Source organism: Siphateles boraxobius, unplaced genomic scaffold, assembly GCF_051911475.1.
Source record: "Siphateles boraxobius isolate OS27281-9 unplaced genomic scaffold, OSU_SipBor_1 6, whole genome shotgun sequence".
Classification (NCBI taxonomy): Eukaryota; Metazoa; Chordata; class Actinopteri; order Cypriniformes; family Leuciscidae; genus Siphateles; species Siphateles boraxobius.
The window spans coordinates 25904023-25921849 of NW_027509186.1; the positions used below are offsets into that span (position 1 = coordinate 25904023).

The 17827-nt window shown below is 37.3% G+C and overlaps 2 protein-coding genes across 6 annotated transcripts; one reads left to right on the forward strand and one right to left on the reverse strand.

The window, feature by feature from the left end:
- The first annotated feature begins 98 nt into the window (after positions 1–98).
- Positions 99–6381, forward strand: ercc2 (excision repair cross-complementation group 2). Its single transcript, XM_077208437.1, has 23 exons — positions 99–272; positions 384–483; positions 817–894; positions 1002–1064; positions 1187–1300; positions 1379–1495; positions 1864–1980; positions 2080–2203; positions 2290–2386; positions 2485–2618; positions 2995–3163; positions 3287–3405; positions 3665–3734; positions 3823–3892; positions 4191–4292; positions 4712–4775; positions 4865–4986; positions 5072–5164; positions 5288–5360; positions 5471–5541; positions 5615–5758; positions 5827–5970; positions 6183–6381. Exons 1-23 carry the CDS (start codon positions 268–270, stop codon positions 6273–6275), a joined length of 2283 nt encoding a protein of 760 aa, XP_077064552.1. The 5' UTR covers positions 99–267; the 3' UTR covers positions 6276–6381.
- Positions 6382–7016: 635 nt separating this feature from the next.
- klc3 (kinesin light chain 3) lies at positions 7017–16175 on the reverse strand. 5 transcript variants are annotated; one of them, XM_077208441.1, is made up of 15 exons: positions 15958–16124; positions 15113–15197; positions 14533–14594; positions 12706–12930; positions 12391–12621; positions 11265–11340; positions 10759–10984; positions 10565–10652; positions 10384–10485; positions 9638–9811; positions 9453–9552; positions 9297–9346; positions 9083–9213; positions 8926–8992; positions 7017–8352 (listed from the first exon to the last, which is right to left on the reverse strand). In XM_077208441.1, exons 4-15 carry the CDS (start codon positions 12913–12915, stop codon positions 8266–8268), a joined length of 1542 nt encoding a protein of 513 aa, XP_077064556.1. In that variant the 5' UTR covers positions 12916–12930; positions 14533–14594; positions 15113–15197; positions 15958–16124; the 3' UTR covers positions 7017–8265. The 5 variants fall into 5 exon arrangements, with proteins under 5 accessions (XP_077064556.1, XP_077064557.1, XP_077064555.1 ...); XM_077208442.1 differs by lacking the exon at positions 14533–14594 and having other exon boundaries at positions 15104–15197; positions 15958–16158; XM_077208440.1 differs by lacking the exon at positions 15113–15197 and having other exon boundaries at positions 15958–16149.
- Between the last annotated feature and the right edge of the window lie 1652 nt (positions 16176–17827).

The window sequence follows — 17827 nt, forward strand, 5'->3', positions numbered from 1 at the left end:
CCGCCAAAAAGTTGAATTGACATGCGTATCATCCAATGAGATGAGAGTCTGGGGGAGGGTTTTCAAGCTAACAACCAATCACAGAAGCAAAATCAATTACGCATTTTAATTGCGACAGTTTTTCGTGCTGCAAGGAACGCCCGTATAATTCGATAGTAGTCATTTGTGTAATATACGCATGACAGTTATATATAGATATATAATTGTGTGAAATTAAAGAAAACTGACCACAAGAAGTGTTATAGGGCTGTAAAGCTACCAGCTACCATGAAGTGAGTAAAACCGTCAGATTAATATATGGACTAACGTTAGTAGCATGGCTGCAAACCCAGTGTTTATTTACCAGAAGTTTTCTCCCCTTAATTTCCCTTTTATCCCTTTAGGCTGAATATCGACGGGCTATTAGTCTATTTTCCATATGACTACATTTATCCCGAACAATACTCGTACATGCTTGAGCTGAAGAGGACGCTGGACGCAAAGGTATATTATAATCCATTCATCCATTGAGCCAATTTCGTTTTATATATTATACAGTAAAATAATGGGTAGTTGACATGACATTTCATGCAATGTTACATGCTATTCTTAATGTAAAATCTAAAAGATAAAACATTTAAACTGCTTTTCTTTTCTTTTCCACAGAATTATTTCTTTTCGAATTATTATTAACTAATTTTTTGTAATCTTATATTAATGGAGAGACTACATGACAAATTTGTTCATTTTACATTTGTCTCACAACAGAGGCGTTTAAATGACTTAGTGAAATATATATATAATATAGTTTCTCTCTTCTAATATGTGTTTGCAAAGGGTCATGGAGTTCTCGAGATGCCCTCAGGAACAGGAAAAACTATTTCTCTTCTTTCCCTCATCGTTGCTTACCAGAAGGCGAGTGATTTCTGAATGACTGTGTTATACAATCGGAAACTTCAATAAAATGACTGACAGTTTGATAACTCTGCACATATCTTCATTTATATTTTCACCTCTTGCAGGCTTACCCTTTAGAAGTCACCAAGCTTGTCTACTGCTCTCGAACTGTTCCAGAGATAGAAAAGGTATTCAATAACTGACATTATATACATGTTTATAACCCATTGCATAAAAACTCATCCTATTTTAATTACTTTTCATCAGTTAATCAAGTGTGAGTTTTTTGCATCCTCTCTTCTCCTGTCAGGTTGTGGAAGAGCTAAGGAAACTAATGGACTATTATACAAAGCAAACAGGAGCAAAAAACGACTTCCTCGCACTGGCACTTTCTTCACGGAAAAACCTGTGCATTCATCCTGAGGTAGAGGCTGCTAAATGAGCTTCAGTAAAATTTGTGTGCAGGTGAACTCATTAAGTGGAAGCGAATGTCTGATTACAGGTGAGCTCTCTGCGTTTTGGAAAAGAAGTAGATGGAAAGTGTCACAGTCTGACAGCATCGTATATTCGAGCGCAGCATCACAGTAACCCGAGTCAACCTGTCTGCCAGTTCTATGAGGTATGAAGTATTTCTCAAGTATATGCTTTAGCATTTGGCCTTATTATTATTTTTTTTTTACTTTACAATCCTGCCACAGTTTGTGTCATGAGTCACTCAGTTTTTGGTCTGTCCTGTATGCAGGGAATTACAGTATGTTTTATTGTATTGTAGTGTATTAAATAAATAAGTCCATGTAAATAAAAAATTACATATTTTTTAATATATTTACAATTATTATTATTTTACTATTATTATTATTTAAAATATTTTTTTTCCAAATTGTAATTTGAACTGTATAATAAAATGAAATGTTTTTTTTATTTTTTATCTTGTAATCAGAGTAAAAGATTTAAATAACACTATTAAAATTGAATTCCTGTATGCAGGAATTTGATTCAGTTGGCAGACAAGTGCCCATTCCCCCTGGTATATATAACTTGGATGATCTGAAGGACTTTGGGCGTAGAAAGGGCTGGTGTCCGTACTTCCTGGCACGTTACGCAGTGAGTACTTTGCTAGATTTAGTATGATGCTAGATTTAGTATAATGGTTTTTTATGCATGCGATTGATTGTTGTTGCTTTCATATGTTTCCTCATTCAGATTCTTCACGCAAACATAGTAGTGTACAGCTACCACTACTTACTAGATCCAAAAATTGCAGACGTGGTCTCAAAAGAGCTTGCAAAGAAATCTGTAGTCGTGTTCGACGAGGCTCACAACATCGGTGAGTAGCAAACTGCAGTGCTTGTCACTGTCATCCATATCATGCAGACAGATCATGGTTATTTAAGCTGATATTGTTCCCTCTAGATAATGTGTGTATTGACTCCATGAGCGTCAACATTACCAGGAGGACGCTGGATCGCTGCCAGACAAACGTGGAAACCCTGCAAAACACCATTAGCAAGTGTGACAAAATAGTGCGAGAGTGAATTAACGAGTGTCTTATTTATTACTACATGGGTAATGTCTTTAATTTCCTGCATTCTGCTTGTTCTTTTAAAGAATTAAGGAAACGGATGCTGCCAAACTTCGAGAAGAATACAGGAGATTAGTTGAGGGTCTTAAAGAAGCAAATGTTGCCCGAGAGACTGACATTTATCTGTCCAATCCAGTTTTGCCTGATGAAATCCTCCAAGGTCAGTTTTTATTATCTACAACGACCCACAAAGTATTTGGACATTTAAGCCACACTTAAAAAGATGCCTGTCATTGAATTAGATGCAATATGTCAAACCAATTTGTATCTGCGAACAAATGTCATATTTTTATGATGACTTTTAAACTGGTCCCATATTTTTAGTTAGATACTTTTTTTCTTGATTTTGAACAATAAAAATACAATATCTATCCTATCATTTAAAACCTAACAGATGACTTTTGTGAAATGTTTTGCTTCAAATTACTATATTTCTTTAAATTACATATTTTGATTTATGAAGTAAAGACATTCATACATTTTTAAGTGTGGCTTCAGTGTCCAGATATGTTTGACTCATGCGACTCTCACTACAGAGGCTGTTCCTGGCAGCATCCGCACTGCAGAGCACTTTGTAGGCTTTATGAAGCGCTTCCTCGAGTACCTGAAGGCACGTTTGCGGATCCATCATGTGGTGCAGGAGAGTGCTCCTCAGTTCCTCAAAGACATCTTCGAGAAGGTCTGCATTGACCGCAAACCCCTGAGGTGAGAAAAAGAAACAGTCAGTTTCTTCTGCCACCCCATACTGGAAATAGTACTGATGGTCATTATTAAGTAATGAAGCCACATATTCACCCCAGCCTAAATGTATATTTAATCCACTTCCAGATTTTGTGCCGAGAGGCTGCGCTCACTGCTGAGGACGCTGGAGATTGCAGACATCGCTGACTTCTCAGCCATTACCCTGATCTCACACTTTGCCACACTTGTCAGCACCTACAGCAAAGGTAAGAAAGCCTCATCCTGCCCTCCTGCCACCATGATGGTGCCGTCTTCTTTACCCTTATTCTGCAACTTTACATGGAAATCCAGTCACTCCAATTGGAATCCATGTGATCAGGAATTTAGCATGAGGGCTGAAGATTTAGCAGGTTTTGCAGCATTTAAGTTAGTCACAAGGAAACACCGCAGCGACCAACAGAAAGCTGCTCTACTTATGATTTCCTTCAAAAGTGAGTTTTGAAATAAGTAATCATTCTCTTTTAGGCTTCACCATCATCATTGAACCCTTTGAAGATAAAACGCCAACAATTGCGAATCCTGTTCTTCACTTCAGGTGCTTCATTCTGCAATTTGTCATTTCTATTAAATGTCTATTCATTTCATTTTATTAGCATTATCACTAACTTTTCCTTTCTCTGCAGTTGTATGGACCCCTCTATCGCCATAAAGCCAGTGTTTGGGCGTTTTCAGTCAGTTATCATCACATCCGGGGTAAGCTGTGCTCCATAATCCATATGCCATATCTTTGCATGAATATTAGATTACACACACCCTACCCACTAATCTCTTCATTATAATCCCACTGTAACACTCATGCCATCTGTGTAAGACACACTTCACTTTCACCTTAAAGTGTGCAGGCCAAGTGTCACTTGTCATCAAACCTCAGTAGCCTACACTTCTAAATCATCCTTTATTATCTTCTGAAGTTATTTATTTTAGAAACTTCACTATTCTGGGTTAGCAACTTTTGGATTTAAGATCATTTTTAATTCTGTCTCCGAATTAGACGCTCTCTCCGCTGGACATCTACCCACGCATCCTTGATTTCCGCCCAGTAACTGTGGCTTCCTTCACCATGACACTGGCACGAACCTGCCTGTGCCCTCTTGTGAGTTATGACTATGGCAATGTCACCAAACTGTTAGTGCAATTATACAAATATTTGCATATTTAATTGAAAGTTTTGAAAGAAGATATACGAGACGGATGTCAAAGACAAGACCCCCCCCCCCCCCCCCCCCATATACAGTCCGGATATTTTCAGTATTTCTGCTGTAATTATGACAATATATTAAATTGATTAACTACAATTAATTTATTGATTCCAGAAGTTAACAGTAGTTTACTTCTTGTATTTGTGTTTTTGATAATTTTATAGTATAGTTTAATTCTTTTAATATATTAATAATAATTCTTTATTTACTTAAATACTTGTAAGTCATTCTCTGGGCCCCTTGTTGAGAAGCACTGCATTAAGCTGTATTAGAATTTTTTATCCAGGCAATTTGGTTTTTCCAATTTTTTCAGATTGTTGGTCGAGGGAATGATCAGGTAGCGATGACCTCCAAGTTTGAGACCAGAGAAGATTTTGGTAAGTTGTTTTAATAATTTTGTTTGTGAAATTGGCTTTATTTTTGAGTGCTGTTGAAAAAGAACCATTTTATTTACTACATCCCATAGCTGTGATCCGGAACTATGGAAACTTGCTGCTGGAAATGTCCGCCATTGTCCCTGACGGAATTGTGGCATTCTTCACAAGTTACATTTACATGGAGAACATTGTGGCCTCCTGGTATGAACAGGTATAAAGAAGCAACTTGATTCCTTCTCCGATCATTTAAAGTGCTGTTATTATAATCATAACTAATTAACTTGCTGGATTTGTAGGGAATCCTTGAGAACATCCAAAGGAACAAGCTCATTTTCATAGAGACCCAAGATGCAGCCGAGACTAGCATGGCCCTGGAGAAGTATCAGGAGGTCAATAATCATTGGGTTTTTAATGCTCCCTAATCCTATTTCCCTTAATCGTCTTATATAATGTTGACTTTATTTTAAGTGTCCTGTAATTATGTAATCACTTTTGTTATCTTTCACTTCCAGGCCTGTGAGAACGGCAGAGGAGCAATTCTGCTCTCCGTGGCAAGAGGGAAAGTGTCCGAGGGGATTGACTTTGGTGGATACTAGTCCCTTGATCAATTTAGCACTGTTTGTTTTTAATCCGCAAATTCTTTAATAAAATTAAGTTAAACCTTTTTTTGATCAGTATTTCCTTTTAACCTCCAGTTCATCATTTTGGTCGTGCCGTTATCATGTTTGGAGTGCCGTATGTTTACACTCAGAGCCGAATCCTCAAGGTATGTAGAGCTCCTAGATCATGGTTTCTAATACTGTCTGTAATAAAACCCCTGACCTGTTTGCTTGAATCAGGCACGGTTGGAATACCTCAGAGAGCAGTTTCAAATCCGGGAAAATGACTTCCTGACTTTTGACGCGATGCGGCATGCGGCTCAGTGTGTGGGTCGGGTCATCCGAGGCAAAACAGACTATGGCCTGATGATCTTTGCAGATAAAGTAAGTAAACTGGTTGGAAAGTAGCATGCAAACTTTTCTTTGTTGTTTAATTGTTATTTTTCCCTCAGCGTTACGCACGAGCAGATAAGCGAGGAAAGCTGCCCCGCTGGATCCAGGAACACCTCACAGATGGAAGCCTAAATCTGACCATTGATGAGACGGCGCAGTTAGCCAAACACTTTCTGCGACAGATGGCACAGCCCTTCAGACAGGTAAGGTCAAATCATGGGTGACCACGGTCACCGATTCAATGATCTAAACCTGTCATGTTTAGTGGGTTTCATTCAGTAAGTTTGTACTTGTATTATTTCTAAATTTAGAAGCAACTGAAATCAAGTGTATGCAAAAAGTGAGAGCGTAACGATACATTAGCTGGGATGAGTTTGTGAGGTGCATAATTCTCATAAGAATCTTTGTGTGGCAGGAGGATCAGTTGGGTTTGTCTCTGCTGACCCTGGAACAATTGCAGTCTGAGGATATGCTCCAGAAAATTGCTCAGATTGCGCATCAAGCCTGAGGTCTCTTACAGCGGAAAGGAACAAAATTGAGAAAATGTGTATATATGTATTTTTTTAGTGTTTTCTACAACAAACCCAGAAGCATTAATAAATGCTGTTCTTTAACCAATGTCGTTCTGTACTGTTTGAAGTGCAACATGCTGTCTCAGAAGCAGCGGTAGAGAGCACAAACGCACACTAAATCAAAACTAGATCACCGCAGTTAGGGAGAGACTACTGGAAGACACCAGGGGGCCTCATTTATAAAACGTGTGAATGCACAGATTTGAACTTAATGTGTGTGCTAAAATCCACGCCAACATTCATATTTGCCATCTCAGGATCTAAAAAGACGTATGCGCTTTTCCTTATGGAAGAGAGTCGGAGAACCTCAGGTGTTTGGAAATCGAAGCAATTCTTGCCGCTCGCCATTCTCAAGTAAAGGATTTGGATGTTGAATGGTGCTCTTTTAAATGTTAATGACATTAATTAGGAGCCGTTTACAAGGCGGAGATCTGAAACCATTCAGCTGCACACAATTTCAAGATCATTTGTGATTCATAAATTTCACATCTGGAAGAGAGGCATACTTGTTTTGTGCGTACGTTTGTTCCCTGAATCACATGTACACACATTTGAGAAATGATCTTGGATCAAATGTAGTTTGGTTTCTACACAACATTTTATAAATGAGGCCCCAACTATTGATTCGGGCCATATCAGCTTTCATGCACCTATTTGTCAGACAGTACACATTTCGATTAAGACAGAGGTAGAACAATTTTATTTGGTTCATCAGCAACATTGTGTACATAAATATACTCCCTAAGCTCATATGCGCAAATGTAACAGTCAATCATGTAGCATGTACAACTGTTTAGATTATGTAACAACTCATTGAATTATAGATCCAAATGCCTTTACCTCTCAATAACTACTTCCACTCAACTAGATTCAGGTTATATACAGTAAATTACTCTTGTACCCTGAAGTTCTGCTCTTATAAAATCCGTCCTATTGTAATGAGTGCTAAAACTAAAACAATAGTACAGCATATATCGACTCATATATATATTTATACATACAATATGTGCTTGAAATTGAAAAATAAAAAGTCCCTTATTTTATAGGCACAAGTACGTACCACAATTTTTTGACATTACCTCAGCAATTTATTTAATTTATCTTGGAATGTAACATGTAGCTTTAATTAGGTATTTTAAGTGCATTTAGATCCGATTTTAAGATTTGTGTGCAATTGAAATTGTTCAATTCCAATCCTATCATTTTACTGCATGATAGAGTGAGAACACTGAATGTATTTTACATAATACTACACTATTCTAAATAAACAGTGTTAAGGTGCTGTCACATTAGCAAAATTTTGGAGAAATTTCATGGGCAAAAATGAATTGTCTACAGTGTATGATGCATGAAGCACAGCTCACAGAAGTTACTTTCAAACCATGCAGAAAGTTGGTCAATGTGACAAAATTGCACATCCAACTTGAGGAAAATTTGCATGGGGAACTTTTTCGCTCTCGCACAAAACTCCCGATTATGTGGATTTCTATTGAGATGACTATTTCACCAGCAAATGTTGCCAAGCAACAAAAAAACTGCATGAAGGTTGTGGTCAAATTATAGCAATCGTAGGAATGAATATGTATTAATATTGGATATTAATACAATAAATAAATATTGGATTGTATTATTAGGAAAACCTCAATCTGGTCTTAGCTTTGGAATGCAATAAGTTAAAATTCAGTGTGACTTTTTATAATGCAACTGATTTTAAAAAACAACAACAACACAGAGATCAAACTGATTTCAACAAAGTAAAAAAAAAAGCTGCTTCTTTTTGTAAAGCCAAAGTGTGCTTCCTTTTCCCAGGAGCACTTTGACAGACTGCATTCATTGTCACATATTATTATCAAATGTGATCTCTGCAGTTATTACAGACCATTTAGATGTTGACATCTCTTTGGTGTCCTGATGTGTGGCTGAAGGTTAGCTGTCTCCACCCAGAGACGAGCGGCGGGCTAAACTCTGCGTGCTGGAACTCAGACCCCGTGTGTCTGTCAGCCTCTTGGGCTTCTGAAAAGACCAAACTAGGCTTTAATCATCTGTTAATCAATCTCAATCTAATTCCTGTGAAAATACCCTTCCATTCATCAATCAAAACTTTGTGGTCACTAAATTTTTATTTTTTTAACAAAATACTTTAATTCAGCAAGTACATAGTAAATTGATTAAAAGTGACAGTAAAGACATTTACAAAAGATTTCTATGAATAAATGCTGTTCAATAAATGTGAATAAACTTTCTATTCATCAAAGAACCCTCGAAAACAGTTTTCAACATTGATAATAATAAGAAACGTTTTTGGAGCACCAAATCAATATTTTGAATGATTTCTGAAGGATCATGTGACACTGAAGACTGGAGTAATTATTAAAAAAACTTTTAAATGTATTTGAGCACCTCTCCTAAACAAGATTTGAGGTATCATACATGTCCAAACCACAACCGGTGGGAAACCAGTTGGAAATGTATGGTTAGGGGTCTGTTCAAATCCCAAAACAAAAGTATGAGAAAACTACACAAGGATTATATGTGAAATATTTTTAAATACTTGAGAAAATTTGAAAGCAAAGACTCAGCACTTACCATAGCAGCCTCCTGATTCTCTTTAAGACCCACATTAAGCACATTGAGAGAATTGGCTCTCTTCATCCTTTTTAAAAATAGAGTAGTAGTTAAAAAATTCTGCTCTGTTCTACATAAAAAGTGATGAGAACTGAACAAAAAGCAGAATATAAATTACCCAGCAGCTCGAGGGGTCGTTTCTTCTGTTCCGACTCCTTTCAGCTTCCGAACAAGTTTTTCGCTGCTTCGTCTTATGGATTCCCGAAGCTTGGTAAATGATCCGCTGCGCTTTAGACTTCCTAGACCATCCTACAGTACACACACACACAGAGGAAAATGTCAAAGAAAAAGCTATTTCTCCTTACAAACATATATTTGGATTGGAAACATACCTGTCTAGAGCATCCCTCCTCTGTATGTATCCAAACAGGTCGTCCGTCCCCTTTATAGATGTGAAAATATTAATTTACTATTGGACAGGTATGTTTAATAGACCAAACTACGGTGCGTAGATAATTCTCTGGAGGCAGATGTTAAATTAATTTTACCCTCCACTGAGCCAAACTCCTTCTCATGAGCACGAGTCAGAATCTCTTTATAAAGAGCCTCAGCTTGCCTGTATTTACCCTGCTTGAGGTAGCAGGAGGCCTGAGGAGCACAAGAACGGTATGTTACATAACACGCATTATATAATACTGCTATTGTTATTAAATAACTCATTTCCAATCCTCACCAGGTTGTTCTTCGTCTTGGCCACATTGGTATCGTCAGGACCCAGCCGGCTCTGGTAAATTAGCAGGGCACGTTCATAGTATTGCTCCACCTCCTGGTATTTGCCTTGATTCTGACATAGGAGGGCTAAGTTATTCAGCTGCTTGGCTACATCGGGGTGATCCATCCCAAGCACCTGTCAACAGACAAATTTTTGCTAAAAACAGCTAAAATTTGACTTTACCGACAATGAACCAGTTTAAAATTAGGATAAAGGACTATTTGAGTACTAAATGCACATGTGCTGTTATTGAGCGCTGCTGTGATTATGTTGAGATGATGTTATATTGCCAAATGTCTTTTTCTGTCAAATGTTTGTATATTTTGTTTTATTTTTTAATATGGAACTACTATTCTGCTGTCTTGGCCAGGACTCCCTTGAAAAAGAGATTTTGAATCTCAATGGGATTATTTCCCGGTAAATTAAAGGTAAATAAATAAAATGAAAATATAGACAAGATATTTAGACTGGACCAGTGGTTCTCAATCTTTCTGACTCCAAGGCCCCCCAATGTCCACAACAATATTTAAAGGCCCCATGACTTTTCCAGTTGTTCTTGATTTACTGGATAAAGATAAAGGATATTTTCAAGATAGGTACAAACTTTTCTTTCAAAAAGAAATCTTACTGTCCCTTAACTTTTGCACAGTGATGTAAGTGGATATGATCTGACAGGTGGGATTACCATCCTTCTATTATGTCAGTACCTTTTCTCTGATCTCCAGAGCTCTTTTACACAGGGGCTCCGCCTCTTTGTACTTCCCCCTTTTTCCATACAACACGGCCAGATTATTCAGAGTAGCTGCCACCTACAAACACAAACACATAAATTCAAGGAAAGGGATATAAGAATTTTTTGATTACCTAAAGAAATCAAACAGTACATACTGCTGGATGGTCCATGCCTAACGTCTTCTCACGGATGGCCAATGCATCATTCAGGAGATTGGCAGCTTCCTTGTATTTGTTCTGATCCCTTTAAAGCAACATATTATTAATAATTATTTAATAAGCTTATAATTTAAATACAACTTAATATTGATTCTGTAAATGATGATTATTTGTTGTTCCATATGACTGACCTGTACACTAAAGCCAGGATATTGAGCATGGTTGCAACATCTGGGTGGCTGTGGCCCGAGGATTTCTCCAGGTCCTCCAGAGCTTGCTTGCAGAGTGGCACGGCCACCTCGTAGCGGCCCTGAGAGGCGTACTGGATCACCAGGTTGTGGAGCGTTCGCAGTCGGGCAGGGATCTCATATCCTCCCTGCTGGGCAGCAGCGGCGGCACTACTGTGTGGCCGAGACACTGCAAATACAAGAGCTGCGGTGAGATGCTCCAATAGATAGATTATGAGTTCAAATCCATCTTGTGACATTTCTCAATTTCCTCTACCCTTATCGAAATAAAAAAGTGCAATCTTTCAGAAGTTTAAAGTGTAATGTGAGGTTCTACTAAACTGTCCTAACTGTTCTTGAAATCAAACACCACACTAAACCTAGCTTACTCTACCCTAACAGCTGACATGGCAAAAACTCTGAAAACAAATGTGTAAAGGAACAGCTGTGGTCTGTGAGGGTTGATGTACTGTGTGATTGCTCCTCTTCTTCAGTAGGAAAGAGATCATCAAGGGATTCCTTCCCTGAAGAGGCATCTTTATCCTCCTGTAACAAACAAACAGCATAAACATGCCATGATATATTTCGGAAAGCGTTTAGACCAGTGGTTCTCAACCATGGTGTCAGGGCCCACAAGGGGGCTTCAGCACACTTCCAAAATCACTTTCAATTAATAAATGATTATTAAGATGTTCAAATCATCAAATTCTAATATAAATTAAAATGCTAAAAAACAAATAAAAGATGTAATATACAGTCATATTTCTTTTCCTTATTTGTTCTTATTGAAGAACATCCAGTTCTTAAAATCAATTTTCCAGGTCTAGAAATCACACGTATAAAGTTATAAAATACTTGTATGCAAAAATGTATAAAACTTTTTTAACTATAACCATTTAAGTCATCTTGAGGTTCCTAGTTGAGATACAACTTGATTTTTATCTATTGATTGAGGCATCAAATGTATATCTTATGCTTATTATTCTGGTAAAATTAAATATTGTATTTGAACAAGATGGTAAAAATAAATAAATATTGTATTTAGACAAGATATTTAAAGGTATATAAATAAGTGCTGTTATGTACACTAGATTTTCAAAATTAAAAAAATGCAATCATATTTATTTTTTCTTATTGAAGAACATACTGTTCTTAAAATCATAAAACGATTCATGGTTATTCAATTTGATATATCAATACTCCTCAGTCAGTTTTTGTTAACAAAAAAGTCGCTGTCATAATTACAGTAGAAAGACATAAACAATCTTTGCCTATATGGAGGTCTTCGTCAAAAAGTTTCTTTAACTTTGGGTACTTTTATGTCCCAGGGGTTGATTTGTACTAAAACTAATAGATTTCAACTTTTTCTTCTTGTTATAGCAATTTCAAGCTGACTTGTAACCAATGCTTTGTCCACCATGCATTTATTTTTTGACACTGTGGTGGGAATTGTTTTATTAACGTTTGTTTAATTATTATCAGGAAACATGATTGATTGAGCACGCAACAATAGAAACACAAAGCTAATCTAGAACAAAATGTTTAGCCTAAGAACCTAATATTAACTGTATGAATGTTTTGAAGATGAACCCTTACCAGTGGCGGCTCTTCGTGGTCGTACTTGCGGATGCTGCTCATGAACTGCAGGTGTCTGTTCTGCTCCTCTAAAGTAACCACTTCCTGTTCCCGCTCCTGTAGCTGCAGCTGGGCCCGGGCCAGCTCATCCCTCAGCCACTGGTTCTCCTGGCACAACCTCCGCACCTGAGCACGCAACTTCTGCTTCTCTGCCTCCAAGGAGCCCAGGTGTGCTGACAGCGCCATCATTACCTGGATGAGCGGGTAACAGACAGCTAAGGGTGAGTGGAAATGCTCTTAGCGTGACAGATGAATGAAGATGACTGCGTCGCTCACTTGTGCCTCTCCTAAGCCCAGCTCAATCCTCTCCAGAGAGTCTAAAATGATGCTGGTCTTCTCCTGCTCCAGGCTGCCGCTCTCGCTGGACTTCTGGCTCTGGAGCGTGTCCTGCAGGCTGCCCAGCAGCGTGCGGTTCTCTCCACGCAAAGATTCCAGCCCTGCGATCACCTGCTGGGTGCTGCATAGGATTTCCTCCCCTGACAACATGTCTGACCTCAGTACCTGGAGAGGAAAATATGTATTTGGTATTAATGTGCATTTACTGTGAAAATTGAGCATGATTCTAAGGACCTTTTCGTATGGAAATTTACAAATAGTTCAAACTTTCTTACGAGGAGAAGGGTCACATTTACACTGCTGTTCAAAATATGTTTTTGTTTTGTTTTGTTTTTAAAGAAATTAATACTTTTATTCAGCAAGAATGCTGATACAAAATTAAAATACAAAAGATTTTTATTTCACAATAAATTATTTTCAACTTTCTATTAAAGGGGTGGTTGACTGCTTTTTTTCTTTGCATGATTGTGTTTATGGGGTGCAATATAACATGTCTTTGTTTTTTAAAGCCTTATTTTTCATAAATTTCACCTTTGTTGTAAGCCGCTTTCTCCTCTGTCATTTGAACGACCGGTTGACTTCCTGATTCTATGAAACCACTCCCTCAGAAACAGGCAATGGATTCAGATTGGTTAGTTGTTGCAATTGGCTAAACTGCGTAGCCTTTTTATCAAACATTTATCAAACATAAATTGTAGCCATTGTTAACGAACTACAGCGTCCGTAGGAAGCCAGAACACAAAAGACCTGACAGCTGGGTGAAAATAACACTTTCGACGGCATGACTACTGCTCTCCACTATAACTCTTCCTCTTTGACAAAGCAGCAGAAATATGGCCATGTCCCCTTTTTTGCATATTCCGGAGGGAGGGTTGATGTAAATTTATGGGTTAGTTACGTATAAAACCCGGAAAGTATCTCGTTGTAGTCCCATTGACGTCGTTTTTGTAGGCATTAAACTTCCTGATTTTTAAAAGACGATATCTCTTCTTACGTTGAACTTTCAGTGCAGCAACTTTGCAGATACTGTTCATGCGCCAACAGCAACATTACACACTATTTAAAATGAAAAAAGTGAAATCGCAATCAACCACCCCTTTAATCAAAAAATCATGAAAACATGCATCACAGTTTCCACAAAAATATTAAGCCGTTTTAACACTGATAATAATTAGAAAAGAATATTAGAATGATTTTTGAAGGATCATGTCTGACACTGAAGACTGGTCTAATAATGCTGAAAATTCAGCTCTGCCATCACAGGAATAAGTTACATTTTTAAATATATTCAAATAGAAAACAATAATTTTACATTTTAATAATATTTCACAATATTACTTATTTTACTGTATAAATTACTATTATTATTACTATTCAATTATTTTTTACAGTATTTGTTTACTGTATAGACGGTGAATAAGAGAGACTTTACAGATTCACTGATTAAAAAGCTGTTTGTGTGCCCATCACAACTTTTCCAACTTTCATCAAGTCAGAAGGTCAAAAGAAATACTTTTATAGTGTATTTCCACACCATATTTTATAGTTCAGCACAAAAAGGCTGCTACACTTACTTCGGCTACATAAATTTACAGACATCACTGTTATTATGTACACTACTACGAAATATCACAGGTGATTTGTCAGCCAGAAAAAAGGTCTGAAAAATGTGTAAACAAACTCTACACAAGCAACTACTAAACAAGCATATGAGGGTCACAGGTAAAATTACATAATAAAACACAGTATAGAATATCAGAAACTGACCTCAATTCACGATCTCCTTTGGCAGCAAAGAAAGAAAAAGTTTCATAATAAAAAGGCATTCTCTGATGGGAAAAGAGTTCAAAGTAACTGCACAAACAAAACAGCACTGTACAGTATGTGTGATATGTTCAGATGTGTGATATGTTCAGATGTGCAATACACATGTTTTTCAGGAAGCACCAGAGAATACAACTAGGCCTATTTTAGTTTTAAGGGAATAAGAGCAGAGACCCGTTATAGCCTCGAAAGACTGAGGTGAAGTGTAGTATAGTGAAGCTTCTTTGCCTCCCCAACAAGATGAAAACATGCAGAAAGGTTGCTAGGTAAGAATCAGTTTACATGTAGGAACAAAGATCCCTCTGGGGAGATAAAGGCCTGAGATAATGTTTACACCAGACCAATGAGGTCATCATTCGTGGTTTTAATGGTAATTCATTGAGAAAATTTCAAAACGATGATAAATTAGGTTTAAAGGGTGGACTGGACTAAACAGAAAACTTGTTATTTTTTACCTATGTCAACAGCTGTTGCTGTTGAAAAAGCTCTTTAGTTCTGATTTGTTTGAAATTGCATTGCATACCCTGATATAATGATGCAGTTCAACACTGAAATGATTCCCCTCCAAAAAATGTGTCATTATTTATTCACACTCATGTCATTCTAATCTGTGGAACACAAAAAGAGAAATTATGAACATTGTGCTGGTCGCTCTTTCTCATGCAATTATTATTGCAAGGTTTCAAGACTCCAAAAAGACCATCATAAGTGTCGTAAAGTTTGTTCATATGACTAGTGTGCTATAATAGCAAACTAAATTTCAGTCTGTTTGCTAAAAGCTTTGTATGGCTTCAGAGGACCGAACAAGAGTCATATTTTGACATTTTAGAGGTTGACAAACCCAATCTTTGTTTACTTTCAGTGTAGTGAAAAGAGTGGCTAAAATATCATGGAAGAAAGGACATCATACCAGTTTAGATTGACAGGAGGTTGGGCAAATAATGACAAACATGTAACGTTAATCTATTGGATTTGATTTCTGAATAATAGCCTACACTATTACTTTATATAGTATATTTATATTTAAATATAAATTTTAAAATTTACAAAAAATAAAAAAGATATATAGTAGCCGAATGAACTGAAAGAATATCTACTTATAATAAACACGCTATAATACGACAATGGGTAGGCCCCTTAAAAAGTGATTTTTAGTGATGATAATTGCAGTCGACTTAATAAACTTGCCGACTTTTACAGACTAGCAGTAGGCGGCTAGTATCGAAGGTTAATTCAGGAAAACAAACACTGAAAATGAAACGAGAGTTTAACAGTCTATTAAACCGCACAGTAAAGCTGTTTATTTTCCCAGCTCATTAAGAGACTATCGGTCAGTGAGCGTCAAGTCAACAGCTGATATTTATTTACCTGCAGTAACTAAGACAATTGTCCGCGACGCGTCCCAACTTTACAGCCAGACAATTCCGACCAAAATATTCCACATCACATCTTTATTTCCTTGATGTTGTGGCGATAAATGCGTACAGCCTCCGTCGCGGTCATTCATTCACCTGCTGTGTCGTCGCAGACAGGCTGAAAGCGCTTACCTGATCCGTCAGTTCACACCACGTACGGCGGCTGCGCGTGACCACACAGAGCGAAGCCACCTATCTGTGACAGCTCTGAACTGCGTCTGACTGGCCAGCAGCATCATTTTATTTAAATCTCGTTCTATTATATTTTTGTTATCGGTAATGTATAGCCTATTCATATTTTGTGTTTTTATAGGGTGGGGAGGCTTGGGGGGTTGTATTGTGTACTATGAACCACATGTGCCAGTTTTTATTAGGCTACTGTAAATTTAATGAGTCAGTGTATGTAAATATTTCAGTTATGATTCCAAAGCCTCACATTGCAAGTAGCTAATGTTTAATTAGAACGATTTGATTGTTTTGTTAATGACAACATTAGTGAGCTAGCCCACTGGTGAAAATAACAAAATATAAAAAATAAACAAAAAACTATAGGTAGACTATATAATAATGATTAATATTGATGATGACAAGCCGTCTAGGTAGAGTTGCTTTTCCCCCCTCAATGCTTGGCAACAAAAACATAAAACAATGCTTATAAAGTAAATGTCTGTTTAAAGCCATTTTTTTACATTACACAGTCACAAATCAGTCTAAACAGACTCGACATGCATAGGGATGAGTCTTTCTGTGACGCCACATTGGCATAGTTTCAATAAAGCCGCTTAGGGTGAGTTGGGGTAAGAGGGTGGGGGTGTTGTCTGGGTGTGTAAAATAAGCAGCATTAGCCTCGGACCCATCAGACGGGCTTAACTTAATGATAGGAACCGTACAGATCAGGATGCGTATTGGAAACGAGTTGAGTTTAACATACAAACTTATCAAAATAAGACTGTGCAGAGTTGAGAGTGAGGAAAGGGAGTAATCAACTCTTTCAGAATGCAAAAGACAAAGAAAAAAAGCTGATACTAGCACACTTTGCTGCATGGAAAAAGTAAAACCAGCATGTGATTTGGGAAGAAAAAGAGGAAGGAGCGTGATGGCGATGGAGCAACTGTGGGCAGATATATGAGACTGGAGTGATTAATGGTTCAGCTGCTAGAGGAGCTGGGGGCAAATCTACTCCCAATAAGGGCAGCTTGGCTGGGCCAGTGCAGTGCAATGTTCTCAAACAGGGAGAGAGCTAATCTATATCTCTAAATTTGATGAGGTTAAAGTCAATAGAAGCACTAAAACCCATTTTTATCTCTCCACTCTGTTGTGTTAGCTCAACCACACTTTTATGTGGCATGACTGAATTATGTGAGGACACTAGGTAGTCTGACATTGTCAGTAAAATGCAAATTCAAGAAATATAACAAATTCAGCAACGCCTTTCCAAATATTAATCCCCAACAACATAAACAAACAATAACAATTCTAAAACTATTACCTCCAAACATAAATATGTGGTTATAGACTTGCAAAGTAGCAACAGGGATGTATTGTTACTAAAAATAGATAATAAATAGATGATTCTGATATCATTAAGTTTCACAGTGGCTCATAAATGGCACATTATTAGGGAAAAAATGAGCAATGAATTTTCTCTGAAAACATTTTGTGTGTAATGGCCAGCTACTCATATTTTATGGCTGCAAAACAGCTTGATACAATATAGAATATTATTATATATATTCACATTTATGTGTAATAATACAATTATTTTATAATAATGTATAATATTATTGTCAGGATATACACAGACAAAGGAAAGAGAGAGGAAC